The following is a 17,320-nucleotide window of genomic DNA, read 5'->3' as shown; positions in this document are numbered from 1 at the left end:
GCCTCCCGTCGCCTCCCCTGAAGAAGACTTCCGGTGGTGTGTCATGGCGGTGGCATGGTGAAGCCTACAGAAAGGGGAAAAAAAACACTCGCCCCCTTCCGTCCTCTCCCATCGAGTCGGGACAGATTTTCATTCATAAATAAGCCCGTCGGCTGCGGGACTCTCACCTCCGGATATCCAGCGGCTCGGCGTCGAGCCTCCCTCCCGCCATGGCGGCGCACAAACCCGTGGAGTGGGTCCAGGCCGTGATTACGAGATTTGATGAGCAGGTAAGATGGGTTGATTCAGTAGGATGGGTGTAGCGAGATGCTTCTCTTTGGGGGGGCGGCGGAGGGGGTAGCGGACCCGAGGCCCCTCCAGTCCGGGTAAAAGTTCCCCTCACGCACCAGACTCCCTTTAAAAAAGAGCCGATTTAAGGAACGCTGTTTTTCCTCCCCGGGATAGTTATTCTCCGGGATGGTTATTTTCCGGGATAGTTATTTTCCGGCTGAAACGCGATCCGTTTCTCGTCCCCAGCTGCAGAAACACTGATGAGGAGCCTCTTTTCCTTTGCGGGCTTGCGCCGTGTCGTGGGGGGAGGAGGGAGAGGGGGGGTCAATCTGTGTTTAACACAATAAATAACACGCACTACAACGCTACACGTTCGCGTGCATGCGCGTGCACCGCGTGTCATCTTTTAAAGTGCCCTTTAGAGGAGCGGTTAGTCTCGTGCCAGGCTAGGAAGCTAACGTTAGCAGGCCTAGCTCTGTAATGTAAACAAATAGCAGTGTGCTCAAGTGAAGGAAAGAAACCAGCTGAGGCTACCACAATAAAAGCTTTACAGGTGAGGCTACAACAATAAAAGCTTTACAGGTGAGGCTACCACAATAAAAGCTTTACAGGTGTGGCTACCACAATAAAAGCTTTACAGGTGAGGCTACCACAATAAAAGCTTTACAGGTGAGGCTACCACAATAAAAGCTTTACAGGTGAGGCTACCACAATAAAAGCTTTACAGGTGAGGCTACCACAATAAAAGCTTTACAGGTGAGGCTACCACAATGAAAGCTTTGAATACAGTTCACATGAGCAGGTATTTATATTTGCCGTGTCTGTAGGACTAGCTTAATTTGTCGTCACTATCGAGGCAAAGCAGGAGTTTGGTCACAGCGGCGGCCATCTTTTATTTTTGTGTATGTGTGTATTGTTGCCATTGTGACGTCGCGGGCTAGCTTGCAACGAGTGCCTTTTTTTGTTTGACTGTAGCACTAAAGCATGGTGGAGTTAGCTTGCTAGCTGGCTGGTAAGCTAGCACACAGTTGGTCAAGCTAGTGCTACATGCATTAAAAGAAAAATAAGGCACGTGGCTTAATTTCTTTTAACTCATGTAGCACTAAAGCATGGTGAAGTTAGCTAGCTGGCTGTCTGGCTAGCTAGCACACGGTTGGTCAAGCTAGTTAGCGCGCTGGCGTCACATGCTTCAGTGCTACACACGTTATAGAAAGATGCCCCTCCACGTGAACGGACAAGCCGACAGCTAGCTAGCTAGCTAACTAGCCGCCCGTCTCCAAAACACTCTGCTGGCCCCGCTGATGTGTGCAACAATCAACATTTTTCTACTCCTATTTATATTCTTGTAACTAGGAATGCTAACGTAGACACACACGCTACGTGTTTAATAGTTACAACTGGTAGATATCAGTCATCTTATCAAGAGTATATGTCTTTGTGTGTGTGTGTGCGTGTGTGTGTGTGTGTGTGTGTGTGTGTGTGTGTTGGGTGATTAAGTGTTTGCCATTTAAAAGTAATTTGGCTTTAAGTCTCCAGAAGTCTTTGCCTCTGGTGTTGGTGGATTACGGTTTGTGGGGTGTTAGCGGCTCAGCCTGGATTACCAGCGTTGGTTTAATGCGTTGCATCCGCGTCGTGGTCATCGCCGCCTGAGCGCCGGCCTTCCTTCCGCTCCAGCTTTCCTCAACCGACACGCTGGGTTTGTTTTAGTGATACTGAGATTGTTTCCTCTTGACGCGCTGAGCGTAATCCGGCGAGATTAAATAATCGCGGGGCAGATTGTTGCCTCCCGTCCACTTTCAGGTGTTATGGGAGGAAAGCGACAGGTGTTGTCGTCACAGCGAGCGACGGGAACGCTGGTTCCTTCTCATCTTATCAGGAAAAAATACTTCAATTATAAAAATGTGTCCACATTTCTGTATTCTTCTTGTACATAAACAAACTTTCTTTATTGAGTTTTAAACCTTTAAACTGAATTCTCAGCTCATCAATGACCTCATTGATTACCTCACTGACGTTACCTGATGTATGACGTCACTAACGATGATGTCATCCATCATCGTTCGTGACGTCGTTACGATAAACCAGCAGGTGGGCGCGACCGAACGTGTTTCACTTGTTGATGATAATAATAATGTTTCTGACGTGTTCAGTGAAAACATCAAACGGTGTGTCGGCTTCACCGCGAGCTGAACAGTGTTGTTGTTTGCGTCATCGTCCTCTTCCTCCTCTTCCTCCTCCGTGTCGTCCTGCAGCTTCCCATCAAAGTGGGACACCAGAACACTCACACCAAAGTCAGCACGGAGCACAACAAGGAATGTCTGATCAACATCTCCAAGTACAAGTTCTCCCTCGTCATCAGCGGCCTCACCACCATCCTCAAGAACGTCAACAACATGGTGAGCTCTGCCTCTCCCAGACGCCATCTTCTGGGTTGGATATGGGTCATGACATCATCTTCTGGGTTAGATATGAGTCATGACATCATCTTCTGGGTTAGATATGAGTCATGACATCATCTTCTGGGTTAGATATGAGTCATGACATCATCTTCTGGGTTAGATATGAGTCATGACGTCATCTTCTGGGTTAGATATGGGTCATGACATCATCTTCTGGGTTAGATATGAGTCATGACATCATCTTCTGGGTTAGATATGGTCGCGTTGGGGCGTCGACCCCAGAGGTTGTGGAGCTGGGCCTCCACAGCTTTACTGGTTCAAACTGGTCTTCATCTGTTACTTAATGATGAATCCTCACTTCTGAAGGATCATCCGAGTGTTTAGAGTCAGTGAGCCGATCCTCCAGATTATTATTATTATTATTATTATTATTATTCTTTATCCTCTTGAGGACATGATGATGACTTTTGTTGTGTTCTTCACCTGTAGCTGTGACATTTATACTTAAAGTGTATTTTTTTGCTTCGTCGTCATCTTTTCATATCTACACGACTGACATGTTTATGATCACTTTTATTTCTTTATTTAAATAAATAAATCGTGAATCCTGATGTTCTTCACAGCGGATATTCGGGGAAGCTTCTGAGAAGAACCTCTACCTCTCCCAGCTCATCATCCTGGACACTCTGGACAAATGCCTGGCCGGGGTGAGTAACTTGCCAGTTAGCGCGCTAGTTAGCTCACTGGTGAGCACGCTAGCCTGCAACTTTCACCACGACTTCATGCTACGTCAACATACAAACACCCAGGAAGTGAAAAGGGACGAGGACGGGCTGCTGAGAATAAGCGCCACAACGAGCCTTTCCTGCCTATTCTGCTAGCTTGCTAGTTAGCTCGCTAGCCTGCGACTTTCACCACAATTCCATGCTACGTAAACATACAAACACCTGCAGGAAGTGCTGGAAGTTAAACATCATGTGAAAACATCTGGATTCATTCTAGTTCCTCACCAACACTACATTTTACTAGATTGCACCTGAATGCACCATGAGACCTGACCATGTACCTTGGCCCAGTGCTCGTGTTCACTGGGCGGAGCCTGAACGCACCGTGAGACTGTCTCTGCGTCCTCAGCAATCCAAGGACTGCCTGCGTCTGGACGAGACGATGCTGGTGAAGCAGCTGCTGCCGGAGATCTGTCACTTCATCCACACGTACCGCGAAGGCCACCAGCACGCCGCCGAGCTGCGCGCCTCCGCCTCCGCCGTGCTCTTCTCTCTGAGCTGCAACAACTTCAACGCCGTCTTCAGCCGCATCTCCACCAGGTAAAGACCTCGTGGCCCCTTGGCCTCTTGACCTCTTGACCTCGTGACCTCATGGCCGGCCGTGAGAAGCGCCCCGCTGACCTCCCGTGTGTCCTCAGGCTGCAGGAGCTGACGGTTTGCTCCGAGGACAACGTGGACGTCCACGACATCGAGCTGATGCAGTACATCAACGTGGACTGCTGCAAGCTGAAGAGGCTGCTGCAAGGTGGGGGCGTGGGTCACGGGTCCTTTTAGACGGGGTTCCAGTCCCTTCTCGGGGGCTCGGGTCCCGTTTCACACCTGAAGAGATCTGACAGCTCTGTGCTCGTTTCTTCTCTTCCAGAAACCGTGCTGAAGTTCAGAGCGCTGAAGAAGCCGGCCCAGCTGGCCGTCATCAACAGTCTGGAGAAGGTAACTTCCTGGTTCTGTTCCTGAGCTTTTGGGTCGTGACCTTTTGACCTTCTGCTGCTGCAGAGCCTGACTCTTCGTCTGAAAGCTCGTTAATCACATCATGTGTTCCTCCACATAGTTCTGTCTTTTCCTGAGATTGGAAAGTATTTTAGTATTTCAGCTGTGTACATGTTGTACTTGTACATGTTGTACTTGTACCTTTTTAATGTACGTGTTGTACTTGTACCTTTTTAATGTACGTGTTGTACTTGTACCTTAATGTACGTGTTGTACTTGTACTCATGTTGTTGTCGCTCACAGGCGTTTTGGAACTGGGTGGAGAATTACCCCGACGAGTTCACCATGCTCTATCAGAGGCCTCAGGCCGATATGGCAGGTGAGATGGACACACACACACACACACTCACACTCACACTCTGCATCAACGATTACATCGTCCTTTAAGAATCCACAAACACCAAATACTCTCCTAAAGTTTCAGAAAGGCCTGAAAATCCTGCTGCCATTAACTGTGTGTGTGTTTGTTTGTGTCCGTTTGTGTGTGTGTGTGTGTGTGTTCGTCTTTGTTCAGAAGCTGCAGAGAAGTTGTTCGACCTGGTCGACAGCTTCGCAGAGAGCGCCAAGAGGAAGGCGGCCGTGTGGCCTCTGCAGATCATCCTCCTCATCCTCTGTCCTGAGATCACACACACCATCTCTAAAGACACCGTGGAGGACAGCAAGGCCAACAAGGTACACACACACACACACACACACACACACACACACCATCTCTAAAGACACCATGCACACCGCAAGACCAACCAGGTGAACGGAGCATACACAAACTCTCTAACACACAAACTTGGACACCTTTTCTCAAACTCTGTGTGTGTCTCTCTGTGTGTGTCTCTCTGTGTGTGTCTCTCTGTGTGTGTCTCTCTGTGTAGAAGCTGTTCCTGGACAGCTTGAGGAAGGCTCTGGCCGGTCAGGGCGGCAGCAAGCAGCTGATGGAGAGCGCCGCCATCGCCTGCGTGAAGCTGTGCAAAGCCTCCACCTACATCAACTGGGAGGACCACTCCACCATCTTCCTGCTGGTGCAGTCCATCGTCATGGACCTCAAGGTGGGACTTCATCCAGCGCTTATCACCGGTCGTAGCTTCTGACGATGACCTTTAGTGACCTTCAGCGACCTTGTCCTCCTCAGGCGCTGCTCTTCAACCCGGCGAAGCCCTTCTGGAGGGGGACGGGCAGCCAGAACGCCGACGTGGAGCTCATGATGGACTGCTTCGTGTCCTGTTTCCGCATCAACCCTCACAACAACCAGCACTTTAAGGTCCGAGGGGAGGCGGACCACGCCCTTCAGAATAAAAGCCCTGCTCCTCTATTCCTCCTCTGCTCTCTCCTCATCTCCTCTTTCCTCTTTTCCTCACTCCTCCCTCCTCTGTCTTGTGTCCTCTGTCCTCCCTCCTCCTTTCCTCTCTCTCCTCATCTTCTCTCTCCCCTTTCCTCTCTCCTTATTGCCTCTTTCCCTTTTCCTCTTTCTCATGTCCTCTCCTCATCTCCTCTTGTGTTCACTTCCTGTCCTAGTTCCTCCTCATGTGGTCACATGAAGCTTTTGTCACACGATGTGTTCAATGACTGTCGGAAAGAGGACAATCTGACGATGACGAGCTCCTGGGTGACGACCTGGAGTTTGTATGAACTTGTGTTGTTGTTGTGTTGTTGAGAGTGAAAGTGCCTCCTCTGTGTTGTGTGTGTGCAGGTCTGCCTGGCCTCCTCCTCGCCCTCCACCTTCCACTTCGTCCTCGTCAACTCGCTGAACAGAATCATCACCAACGTGAGTCTGCAGAGCGCCTTCACGCCGGCCGAGACGCCGCTTCAGCTCCAGTATTGATCAAGAGAAGACAACAGAGCAGATCTTGTTGTTGTTGACGGGTGAAATAAGCTGTTACATATTAAAGGAAAGAGATCTAGTGGCCTCTAGTGGCGAGGTGGCAGATTGCATCCAACTGAACCGAACAGGCTTCAGAAAAACATGAAAACCCAAATGTGTGTCTACAGAGATATAAACGGTGCAACAAACTTAAATAAAACCCGGCTCTCAGTTCGAGGTCTTCGCTCTGTGAACACAGGCAACGTCTGAGTCTGACGTGCTTCCTCTCCCTCGTCTTCCTCTCCAGTCTCATCTGGACTGGTGGCCGAAGATCGACGCCGTCTACTGCTACTCCGGAGAGCTGCGCTTCATGTTCTCAGACACCCTGAACCGGGTCACCCAGGGCGCCGGCACCCACCCGCCTCTCCGCATGACCCCGGTGAGAACGACTATAACAATATGTTTCGTCTACGTTTTCATGAAGAAAAGAACATAAGTGATGTACCATGTGCTCCTCAGAGCCTGACCTTCAAGGGGAAGATGTCCACCAGCCTTAAGTTCAAAGAGAAGGCCACCGAGCTGGACACGCGCAGCTACAAGTGCCTCCTGCTGGCGCTGGTGAAGCTCATCCACGCCGACCCCAAGCTCATGCTGCACGTGAGTCACGCCGCCGCCGCCGCCGCCTTCTGCTGCCGGAGCCGCCGCCGGGTCTGAACCTCTTGTTGTTGTTGTGTGTTCAGAACCCGGTGAAGCAGGCTCCAGAGATGCAGAGCAGCACGGCGGAGCTCATCACCGGCCTGGTGCAGCTGGTGCCGCTCACCAACACCACCCAGCTGTCACAGGAAGCCATGGAGGTCAGCCGCTGCTGCCGGTCCTTCAGAGGACCGGGCTTAGAGTCATTTTAACAATATAACTGAACATTATGGTGTAAATATGTATTTTACGGTATAACTACAACCCTGTGTGTGGTTCTGGTTCCAGGCTCTGTTGGTTCTGCACCAGCCAGAGACCATCGAGCTGTGGAACCCCGACGCCCCCATCGAGACCTTCTGGGACATCAGGTACTGAACTCGTCTTTGCATGGAGAACAAATCCAAACATTTACATTATAAGGAACCTTTCCCCCACAATAAATGTCTGGATTGTGTGACAAACGTGAATTTTTTACCATCCTGCACTTTCTGAACTCGTTGTTGGAGGTTTTCATGATCCCTTCCTTCCTCCCTTCCTTCCTTGTCTCCTCAGTTCTCAGGTGCTCTTCCTTATCTGCCGCAAACTGATCGGCCAGCAAATAATCAACGGGACAGAGGTTCTGAAATGGCTGAGGGAGATCCTGATCTGCAGGAACAAGTTCCTGCTCAAGAACAAGGTACGGTCCAACAGCACCTCTTGACAAAGAAGTCCGAAAGGTATAGAACGTCCTGATCCTCACCAGGGCCTAAAGGTATAGAACGTCCTGATCCTCACCAGGGCCTAAAGGTATAGAACGTCCTGATCCTCACCAGGGCCTAAAGGTATAGAACGTCCTGATCCTCACTAGAGCCTAAAGGTATAGAACGTCCTGATCCTCACCAGGGCCTAAAGGTATAGAACGTCCTGATCCTCACCAGGGCCTAAAGGTATAGAACGTCCTGATCCTCACCAGGGCCTAGAGGTATAGAACGTCCTGATCCTCACCAGGGCCTAAAGGTATAGAACGTCCTGATCCTCACCAGGGCCTAAAGGTATAGAACGTCCTGATCCTCACCAGGGCCTAAAGGTATAGAACGTCCTGATCCTCACCAGGGCCTAAAGGTATAGAACGTCCTGATCCTCACTAGAGCCTAAAGGTATAGAACGTCCTGATCCTCACTAGAGCCTAAAGGTATAGAACGTCCTGATCCTCACCAGGGCCTAAAGGTATAGAACGTCCTGATCCTCACCAGGGCCTAAAGGTATAGAACGTCCTGATCCTCACCAGAGCCTAAAGGTATAGAACGTCCTGATCCTCACCAGGGCCTAAAGGTATAGAATGTCCTGATCCTCACTAGAGCCTAAAGGTATAGAACGTCCTGATCCTCACCAGGGCCTAAAGGTATAGAACGTCCTGATCCTCACTAGAGCCTAAAGGTATAGAACGTCCTGATCCTCACTAGAGCCTAAAGGTATAGAACGTCCTGATCCTCACTAGAGCCTAAAGGTATAGAACGTCCTGATCCTCACCAGGGCCTAAAGGTATAGAACGTCCTGATCCTCACCAGGGCCTAAAGGTATAGAACGTCCTGATCCTCACCAGGGCCTAGAGGTATAGAACGTCCTGATCCTCACCAGGGCCTAAAGGTATAGAACGTCCTGATCCTCACTAGAGCCTAAAGGTATAGAACGTCCTGATCCTCACTAGAGCCTAAAGGTATAGAACGTCCTGATCCTCACCAGGGCCTAAAGGTATAGAACGTCCTGATCCTCACCAGGGCCTAAAGGTATAGAACGTCCTGATCCTCACCAGAGCCTAAAGGTATAGAACGTCCTGATCCTCACCAGGGCCTAAAGGTATAGAATGTCCTGATCCTCACTAGAGCCTAAAGGTATAGAACGTCCTGATCCTCACCAGGGCCTAAAGGTATAGAACGTCCTGATCCTCACTAGAGCCTAAAGGTATAGAACGTCCTGATCCTCACTAGAGCCTAAAGGTATAGAACGTCCTGATCCTCACTAGGGCCTAAAGGTATAGAACGTCCTGATCCTCACCAGAGCCTAAAGGTATAGAACGTCCTGATCCTCACCAGGGCCTAAAGGTATAGAACGTCCTGATCCTCACCAGGGTAGAGTGTGTCAATGTAGAGTGTGTAGAGTGTGTGTGTAAAGTGTGCGTTGTCCTCCAGGAGTGTGCCACTATGGGCGGGGCCATCCCCATGTGCCGGCAGGCGCAGACCAAGCTGGAGGTGTCCCTGTACATGTTCCTGTGGAGCCCCGACACCGAGGCCGTGCTGGTGGCCATGTCGTGTTTCCGTCACCTCTGTGAGGAGGCGGACATCCGCAGCGCCGCCGACGAGGTGCCGGTCCAGAACATGCTGCCCAACTACCCCACCTTCAGCGAGCTGGCCTCCGTCAGCAACGTGATGGGCCCGGGTCAGTACCGGCACCAACAGTCTGGGTCTAGTCTCTACTCACAGTCTTGGTTTTGTTAGTCTTTACCAACAGCCTTGTTCTGCTCCCCAGGCCGGTCCACCTCCCAGAAGAGGGTGATGGCTCTGCTCCGGAGGATAGAGCACCCCACACCAGGAAACATCGAGGTAAACCCGGGTCAGACTCGCGCTTCTCGACGTAAACGCCATGTTTTCTGTGTTTCTGACCCGCTGACCGTCCGCCTGCAGGCCTGGGAGGACACGTACACCAAGTGGGACCAGGTCACCAAGCAGATCCTCAACTTCCCTAAAAACAAGGCAGAAGACGGACAGGTAGGCCTTGAGACGATTTAACCTTCTATTTACTGCTTATTTACATGAATTGTGTTGTTGGCGCACCAGAAGAATCAGCGTCTCAGACTGTAGCCAACGAGAGCGCATGGATAACAAGAGAAGGATGTCGACATGTGTATATAACAGGGTTCATACGGTCATGGAAAACCTGGAAGAGTCATGGAATATTAAAACTGTTATTTCCAGGCCTGGAAAAGTCCTCAAAGTGTAGTAAAAGTTGTGTAAATGTGTTTTATTTACATTTCACTACATGTTTGCTCATGGACATTTGTTTTTTAAAGTCATGTAACTTTGGTTAAAAGTCATGGAAATCCATTGGTTAGAATGTGTATGACCCCTGCTCTGAACCCGTTCACCTCTCTGCCGCCCCCTCCAGGAGTGGATCAACATGACGGGCTTCCTGTGCGCTCTGGGCGGCGTGTGCCTGCAGCAGCGCAGCACCCCGGGCCCGGCCACCTACAGCCCGCCGATGGGCCCCATGAGCGAGCGCAAGCCCTCCATGGTGCCCTGCGACGCCTCCAACCCGGTGGCCTCCACCTCCTCCTGCTCCTCCTCGGCCTCCAGCGAGACGCCCGTGGGCCGCTTTGTGGACCGGCTGCTGGCGCTGCTGGTGTGCGGGCACGACCGGGTCGGCCTGCACGTCCGCACCAACGTGAAGGACCTGCTGGGCCTGGAGCTCAGCCCGGCGCTGTACCCGATGCTCTTCAACAAGCTGAGGAACAGCATCGGGAAGTTCTTCGACATGCAGGGACCGGTGGGTATAGAGGTTGTTTTTTTAACTCAAATCAAATAATTTTCTCTGAAATGCCACACGGCCTTGAGGGGGAAACTGATGGAACAGAATTTTCAGAATATCTCCCTCTACAACTTCTAAAGTACCCACAGCAGAACCGATAACTCTGAACCTCGTCAATACTCAAGAGTTAAAATAACCAGGAACTGGTTTTGTTCCTGCACTCAGCTGTTCTCCTGTTTCCAGGTTCCCATCAACGACACCAACACCCAGTTTGTGGAGCAGACCATCGCCATCATGAAGAACCTGTTGGACAACCACACAGAGGGCAGCTCTGAACACCTGGGGCAGGCCAGCATCGAGACCATGATGCTCAACCTGGTCAGGTACGCTCTGAACCATCCTCTGGTTGTATAGAAGTCTGTGCTTCATGTGTTAGAGCTGCATTCTCTCTCCTGACCACCAGGGGGCGACTCCTCTGGTTGTATAGAAGTCTGTGCTTCATGTGTTGAAGCTGCATTCTCTCTCCTGACCACCAGGGGGCGACTCCTCTGGTTGTATAGAAGTCCGTGCTTCATGTGTTGAAGCTGCATTCTCTCTCCTGACCACCAGGGGGCGACTCCTCTGGTTGTATAGAAGTCTGTGCTTCATGTGTTGAAGCTGCATTCTCTCTCCTGACCACCAGGGGGCGACTCCTCTGGTTGTATAGAAGTCTATGCTTCACGTGTTAAAGCTGCATTCTCTGGTATTGATCCGCGCTGCATCCCTCAGGTATGTGCGTATCCTGGGCAACGCGGTCCACGCCATCCAGATCAAGACCAAGCTGTGCCAGCTGGTGGAGGTGATGATGGAGAGACGGGACGACCTGTCCTTCTGCCAGGAGATGAAGTTCAGGTCAGAGGGGTCACATGATCACTCATGATCCATATTACCGGAGGCTGAAGCCTTCGTTTGAACGCATCACCATGTAACTGAAGTGAACCTCCGCTGGTTCTCCGTTAGCGGTGCTGCTAACGTTACTAGCTCTCCTCCTGTTGGTCTTAACACTGAGCCACATCAAACTCTTCTTCCTCCTCCACAGGAACAAGATGGTCGAGTATTTGACCGACTGGGTGATGGGAACCTCCAACCAGGCGGCTGACGACGACATCAAGTGTCTGACGAGGTGCGTGAACGCAACATGAACGCAACTAAAGCTACGAGAGAGAGAGCTTCCTCCTCACTGTGTGTGTGTGTGTGTGTAGGGACCTGGACCAGGCCAGCATGGAGGCCGTGGTCTCCCTGCTCGCTGGTCTCCCCCTTCAGCCGGAGGAGGGAGACGGAGTAGAACTCATGGAGGCCAAATCTCAGCTCTTCCTCAAGTAAGAACTCACCTGCTCTCATCTTCCTCATCCTCACGAATTCACCTGAAACAAAAGAGAGTGAAAGAATACACAAATGAGTAAAAGTTGTTTTAACATTGAATCAAACTTCTCTCCGTTTTCAGTTATAATCAGAAGTTTGGTTGAAAGTCATGAAACTGTTTAAAAGCCGTGTCAGTCCACTGGTCAGCGTGTGTGTAACTGGCGCCCCCCGCTGCGCCGTGCAGGTACTTCACCCTGTTCATGAACCTGCTGAACGACTGCAGCGAGGTGGAGGACGAGGGCCAGGCGGTGGGCGGGCGCAAGCGCGGCATGTCCCGCCGCCTGGCCTCGCTGCGCCACTGCACCGTGCTCGCCATGTCCAACCTGCTCAACGCCAACGTGGACAGCGGCCTCATGCACTCCATCGGTGAGCCCCCGCCCCTCACAATGCATCCTGCTCTGTATTTAAATGCTACATAAACCCCTCCTCCCTCCTCCCTGCAGGTCTGGGCTACCACAAGGACCTGCAGACCCGGGCCACCTTCATGGAGGTGCTCACCAAGATCCTGCAGCAGGGGACGGAGTTCGACACGCTGGCGGAGACGGTGCTGGCCGACCGCTTCGAGCGGCTGGTGGAGCTGGTCACCATGATGGGGGACCAGGGGGAGCTGCCCATCGCCATGGCGCTGGCCAACGTGGTGCCGGGCTCCCAGTGGGTGGGTACCGCATGGCCCGTTTTCACAGAGCGGCGCCTGAACGCATCATGAGAACGTCAATCGTTTACCTTCAGCCCAGTGCTCGCTCTCACTGCTGCTAACGTCACCAGCTCTGCTCCTGTTGGTCTAAACACTGGTATGTTGGCTACAACCTACATGTTAAAAGTCTAACACTTTGGTGTGTGTGTGTGTGTGTGTGCGTGTGCGTGTGTGTGCGTGCGCACAGGACGAGCTCGCCCGTGTCCTGGTGACGCTGTTCGACTCGCGGCACCTCCTCTACCAGCTGCTGTGGAACATGTTCTCCAAGGAGGTGGAGCTGGCCGACTCCATGCAGACGCTCTTCAGAGGAAACAGCCTGGCCAGCAAGATCATGACCTTCTGCTTCAAGGTGAGGAGGAAGAGTTCACTGCAACGGGTAAAAAACGATGCCGAAATAATGACTTCATGATGAAAATGAGTAAAAAAAGTCTGAATTTATTCTCCGTACGTTCTGTCGACGAGACGACGAGCAAACGACTCTTAAATCGCTTGTTTTCTGAATGGAGTCTGGTTCCATCGATGCTATGCTAACAGTTCAAACCTGTGCATTTGAATGTGTGTGTAACCGCGTTTGGAGTGAACACGTGAAGCATGACGTGTGCATCATCATCACTATATCTATATTATAACTGTAACACCTGTGTTGCGGGTCAGGTGTACGGGGCGGCGTACCTGCAGAAGCTGCTGGAGCCGCTGTTGAGAGGCGTCATCACGACGCCCGAGCACATCAGCTTTGAGGTGGACCCCACCAGGTGAGATCAGCCGGACCGACAGGAAGTCGGCCGGACCGCTTCCTGTGAGTTTCAGGTCGTTGAAGCGCCGGGAAGATTTCCAGAGTTGATCTGAGAGAGACGGAGGATGCGTTCAGTGTCTGTAAATGACAGTTCTGAGTTTACTTCTGTGCACGCGGTGCATCCTGGGACATATAGGCAGGAGGGGTCAGCTGTCTGGGTCCTTTAACTGCACTACGGGGGATTTAAATTACCGATTTTTGATGCAACAAAATATGGAAAACGGCCTAAAGGGGGCGCTAATAAACGTGAGGGTGCAGGTCTCTCAAGCCGCCAGCAGAGGGCAGCAGAGAGGACAGACTACACAACCCTTCACTCTTCTATACCTTCACCTGCTCGTCTCTGACTGGATGTTCCGTGTTCCTCCTGCTCGTCGTCTCTCAGGCTGGAACAAGGAGAGAACCTGGAGGAGAACCAGAGGAACCTGCTGCAGATCACAGAGCGGTTCTTCCAGGCCATCATCGGCTCGTCCAGCGAGTTCCCTCCTCAGCTACGCAGCGTCTGCCACTGTCTCTACCAGGTAGTCTCTCTCTCTCTCTCTCTCTCGCTCTCTCTCTCTCTCTCTCTCTCTCTCTCTCTCTGTCTCTCTCTCTGTCTCTGTCTCTCTGTCTCTGTCTCTCTCTCTCTGTCTCTGTCTCTCTCTCTCTCTCTCTCTCTCTCTCTCTCTCTCTCTCTCTCTCTCTCTCTCTCTCTCTCTCTCTCTCTCTCAGCTGCTCTGCCTCACCTGTGTGCAGCATCACTGACACATTTCAAGCTCCGCCTCCTCTACTTCCTGCTCTCTGTTTGCACATGCTCAGTGCTGCCGAGGGCCAGAAACCCTGTGACTCTGAACCAGGACCTTGTTTTTATATTTATTATTATTATTAATAATTATGAGCAATAGCAGCTAAATATAAACATTTAAAACCCCAGTGTGATCACACCTAAACCTAAGACCTGGAGTCTTTAAAGCTGCATTCTCTCTCCTGACCACCAGGGGGCGACTCCTCTGGTTGTATAGAAGTCTATGCTTCATGTGTTAAAGCTGCATTCTCTCTCCTGACCACCAGGGGGCGACTCCTCTGGTTGTATTCTTTTACCTCTAAACGGTGTATTAGGTGTGATCACAGTTGTCGCTCCGTCTTATATTATTAAATATATTTATTTCCAACTGCGCTCACACACACACACACACACACACACACACACACACACACACACACACACACACACACACACAGGAAGCTCCGTAAAACAAGGTCTGGGTTTTCTGATCACCGATTTATTTCATTTATTTTTTTGTTGTATTTTCCATTTGTTGACATCTTTGATTTATCATTCTCCATCTTGGATTTCCTTCTTGTAGACACGCACACACACACACACACGCACACACACACGCTGGCTCATGCATGGACACGCTTGCGTCCCCTCAGCGGTGATGGACACTTTTCTAACGGCAGCTGTGATTTAATTTTCCTGTGTTTTACTAGATGTGATGGTCGTGTGTGTGTGTGTGTGTGTGTGTGTGTGTGTGTGTGTGTGTGTAGCCGGCGCTGTGACATGACTGTGCTCATCTCTGTTCTGTAGGCTACTTGCCACTCTCTACTGAATAAAGCAACAGTAAAAGAAAAAAAGGAAAACAAAAAAGCAGTAAGTTTGCAGAATCTATTTTCCCTCAGAACCTTTTTCCCCTAAAGCAAAAAAAAAAAACGGCTTTTTTTTTTTTGCATTTTGACTCATTTAATTTGTTTTGGTTTCTTCATTTTGTTTGCCAGACGTTTGGTGTCTCTGGATGTTCTTGTTTCTGTTCTCATGCTCGGCTCTCCGTCTTCTACGATCATCTACTAATGTCGACGCCTCATCTGACGTCTTCGATTAACAGGGAACCTTCTTCTCTCCCGGAGACGTTCTCGCAGAACATGTCCTCACGCTCTGGCTCGTTTCAACACGTCGACCTGAAGGCACCTGAACGCCTCGGGCCGACGCGCGACACACAGGCGGGATGAAATGTTCTGGCGAGCAGGCCTCCGTCTGCCCGGGGGTTCGATTCCTTTCCTCTTTCCTCTCCGATGGTTTAATCTCATGAAGTGGCCTGCTGGACTCTCAGCGCTCTCACGCCCGGTTCTGTATTCAGAGAACCCGTTCAAAACCCGTTCTGGTTCTGAAGCGTGGGTTTTGGTGTTCGTCACTACTGATTTTCAGCTTTACAACGGTCCTTGAACGCACCGTGTGTGAGGAAACGCTTCAGAGCAGACGACTAAAAGCTCAACGTTGTGATGGATCATCAAAAACATGTTATGGTTCTAAAGACGTGTTCTGGTTCTAAAGACATGTTCTACCTCTAGTTCTGGTTCTAAACATGTGTTCTACCTCTAGTCCTGGTTCTAAAGACATGTTCTACCTCTAGTTCTGGTTCTAAACATGTGTTCTACCTCTAGTCCTGGTTCTAAAGACATGTTCTACCTCTAGTCCTGGTTCTAAACATGTGTTCTACCTCTAGTCCCGGTTCTAAAGACATGTTCTACCTCTAGTCCTGGTTCTAAACCTGTGTTCTACCTCTAGTCCTGGTTCTGTTTCCAGAGAGCAGGGCTTTTATTTTGAAGTCTGAAACCAGACCACACAGCTCTCCGGCTTCAGAGTGAAGGACTCGTTGGTGCGTCTGTGGTTCCTTCTTGGAACCAGGAAGTCCACCCCGATGGGGCCCTGCACCATTTTGTGTGTGTGTGTGTGTGTGTGTCTTTGTGTGAATGTTGACATGTCGTGGACTAGAAAGGGACCTTATGTTAAAAGCATTTAATCCTTCACATGTAAATACAATAAAACCACAGAACTTCAGAGTAAGAGGAGGTGAATGGAGCCGTTTGGGTTTTGGTCTCAGTCTTTTCTCTTTTCTCGTCTCGGTGCCGAAGCATCAAAGAGCAGAAACTGATGGAATAGATATCCGCACACTTCTATGCAGACGACACGTTGTTCTCATCTTTCATCATGTTCAGGACTTCAACCAATATAAATGAGTCAGTGAGCCAAACGACAAACACTAAGCGGCTCCTGACCTGTAGAAGAGTCAGAATTCATCCAGAGGGTTCTGGGTTCGGAGCTTTTGAGGCAAACGGTCGTCTGATGTTTGGCTCTCGAGGCCGAGAAAGACGGGAGGGTGTGATCACCTCTCTGGGTTCACCTCCCCATCCACTGCTTCATCACACTCATGGCTCCGCCTCCTTCCTTCGTTCTCCAGCAGCTGCCCTCCTCTCTCGCCCCTCCTATCTCTCTCTCTCTCTCTTTCTCTCTCTCTTTCTCTCTCTCTGTCTCTCTCTCTCTCTTTGCACTGTAACCGGGTCGAGAACCTTTCGTCCTCTGGTTACAGCCCAAGGGGAACTGGGCTCAAAGTCTCTCTTCATGCGTCCTCCTCCCTCAGACACCTTTTACCTCCTGCTGCTCTTCCTCCTCCTCCTCCTCCTCCTCCTCCTCTGCTGCCCACATTGATTCATGTTTATTTGGTTCATCACTTCTTTCCTTCTGCTCTTCAAATGTACTGAGAGATGTCTGAACCCCTCTCTCTCTCTTCTGCTCTACATTCCCCTGTTTGTTCCCTCCCTTGGTCCCTCCGTCCTCCCTTGTTCCCTTCCTCCCACCCTTGGTCCCTGCCTTGTTCCCTCCCTTATTCCCCTCCGTCCTCCCTTGGTCCCTCCGTCCTCCCTCGTTCCCTCCCTCCTCCCTCCCCCTCAGGTGGTGAGTCAGCGGTTCCCTCAGAACAGCATTGGTGCGGTGGGCAGCGCCATGTTCCTGCGCTTCGTGAACCCGGCCATCGTGTCGCCGTACGAGGCCGGGATCCTGGAGAAGAAGCCCCTCCCCCGGATAGAGCGGGGGCTCAAACTCATGTCCAAGGTAAATACAGACAGGTAGATAGCACTGGGGGGCGGGGCTATGCTGCCTTCCAGACCGGACAGGAAGTAGAAATGTGCTGACTCATGTCTGGGTTTCAGGACTCAAACTGGTCCGCTTCACCTTCAGAGCCACTTTCC

General features: G+C 50.9%; 1 protein-coding gene across 3 annotated transcripts in view; it reads left to right on the top strand.

Moving 5' to 3' along the window:
• LOC137790260 (neurofibromin) overlaps positions 1 to 17,320 on the top strand; it is a 37,431-nt gene continuing 20,111 nt past the window's right edge. The window contains exons 1-31 of one of the 3 annotated variants that reach the window (XM_068584322.1): positions 1 to 269; positions 2,523 to 2,666; positions 3,293 to 3,376; positions 3,804 to 3,994; positions 4,093 to 4,199; positions 4,317 to 4,384; positions 4,685 to 4,760; positions 4,956 to 5,113; positions 5,311 to 5,484; positions 5,568 to 5,696; positions 6,126 to 6,200; positions 6,544 to 6,675; positions 6,756 to 6,893; positions 6,977 to 7,090; positions 7,218 to 7,297; positions 7,482 to 7,605; positions 9,101 to 9,344; positions 9,435 to 9,508; positions 9,590 to 9,673; positions 10,071 to 10,448; positions 10,674 to 10,813; positions 11,199 to 11,321; positions 11,509 to 11,592; positions 11,672 to 11,788; positions 12,016 to 12,197; positions 12,275 to 12,486; positions 12,713 to 12,874; positions 13,180 to 13,277; positions 13,701 to 13,836; positions 14,886 to 14,948; positions 17,025 to 17,183. In XM_068584322.1, the coding sequence (XP_068440423.1) occupies positions 210 to 269; positions 2,523 to 2,666; positions 3,293 to 3,376; positions 3,804 to 3,994; positions 4,093 to 4,199; positions 4,317 to 4,384; positions 4,685 to 4,760; positions 4,956 to 5,113; positions 5,311 to 5,484; positions 5,568 to 5,696; positions 6,126 to 6,200; positions 6,544 to 6,675; positions 6,756 to 6,893; positions 6,977 to 7,090; positions 7,218 to 7,297; positions 7,482 to 7,605; positions 9,101 to 9,344; positions 9,435 to 9,508; positions 9,590 to 9,673; positions 10,071 to 10,448; positions 10,674 to 10,813; positions 11,199 to 11,321; positions 11,509 to 11,592; positions 11,672 to 11,788; positions 12,016 to 12,197; positions 12,275 to 12,486; positions 12,713 to 12,874; positions 13,180 to 13,277; positions 13,701 to 13,836; positions 14,886 to 14,948; positions 17,025 to 17,183 (4,110 nt within the window). In that variant the 5' untranslated portion in view covers positions 1 to 209. Of the gene's footprint in view, positions 270 to 2,522; positions 2,667 to 3,292; positions 3,377 to 3,803; positions 3,995 to 4,092; positions 4,200 to 4,316; positions 4,385 to 4,684; positions 4,761 to 4,955; positions 5,114 to 5,310; positions 5,485 to 5,567; positions 5,697 to 6,125; positions 6,201 to 6,543; positions 6,676 to 6,755; positions 6,894 to 6,976; positions 7,091 to 7,217; positions 7,298 to 7,481; positions 7,606 to 9,097; positions 9,345 to 9,434; positions 9,509 to 9,589; positions 9,674 to 10,070; positions 10,449 to 10,673; positions 10,814 to 11,198; positions 11,322 to 11,508; positions 11,593 to 11,671; positions 11,789 to 12,015; positions 12,198 to 12,274; positions 12,487 to 12,712; positions 12,875 to 13,179; positions 13,278 to 13,700; positions 13,837 to 14,885; positions 14,949 to 17,024; positions 17,184 to 17,320 lie in introns of all 3 variants that reach the window. The other 2 variants (XM_068584321.1, XM_068584323.1) reach the window with 2 other exon arrangements.

The sequence above is a fragment of the Clinocottus analis genome, unplaced genomic scaffold, assembly GCF_023055335.1.
Source record: "Clinocottus analis isolate CAN_PGR_092001 unplaced genomic scaffold, fCliAna1.0.p SCAF_2, whole genome shotgun sequence".
In the NCBI taxonomy this organism is placed as follows: domain Eukaryota; kingdom Metazoa; phylum Chordata; class Actinopteri; order Perciformes; family Cottidae; genus Clinocottus; species Clinocottus analis.
This window is presented reverse-complemented; position numbering and strand designations above follow the sequence as displayed.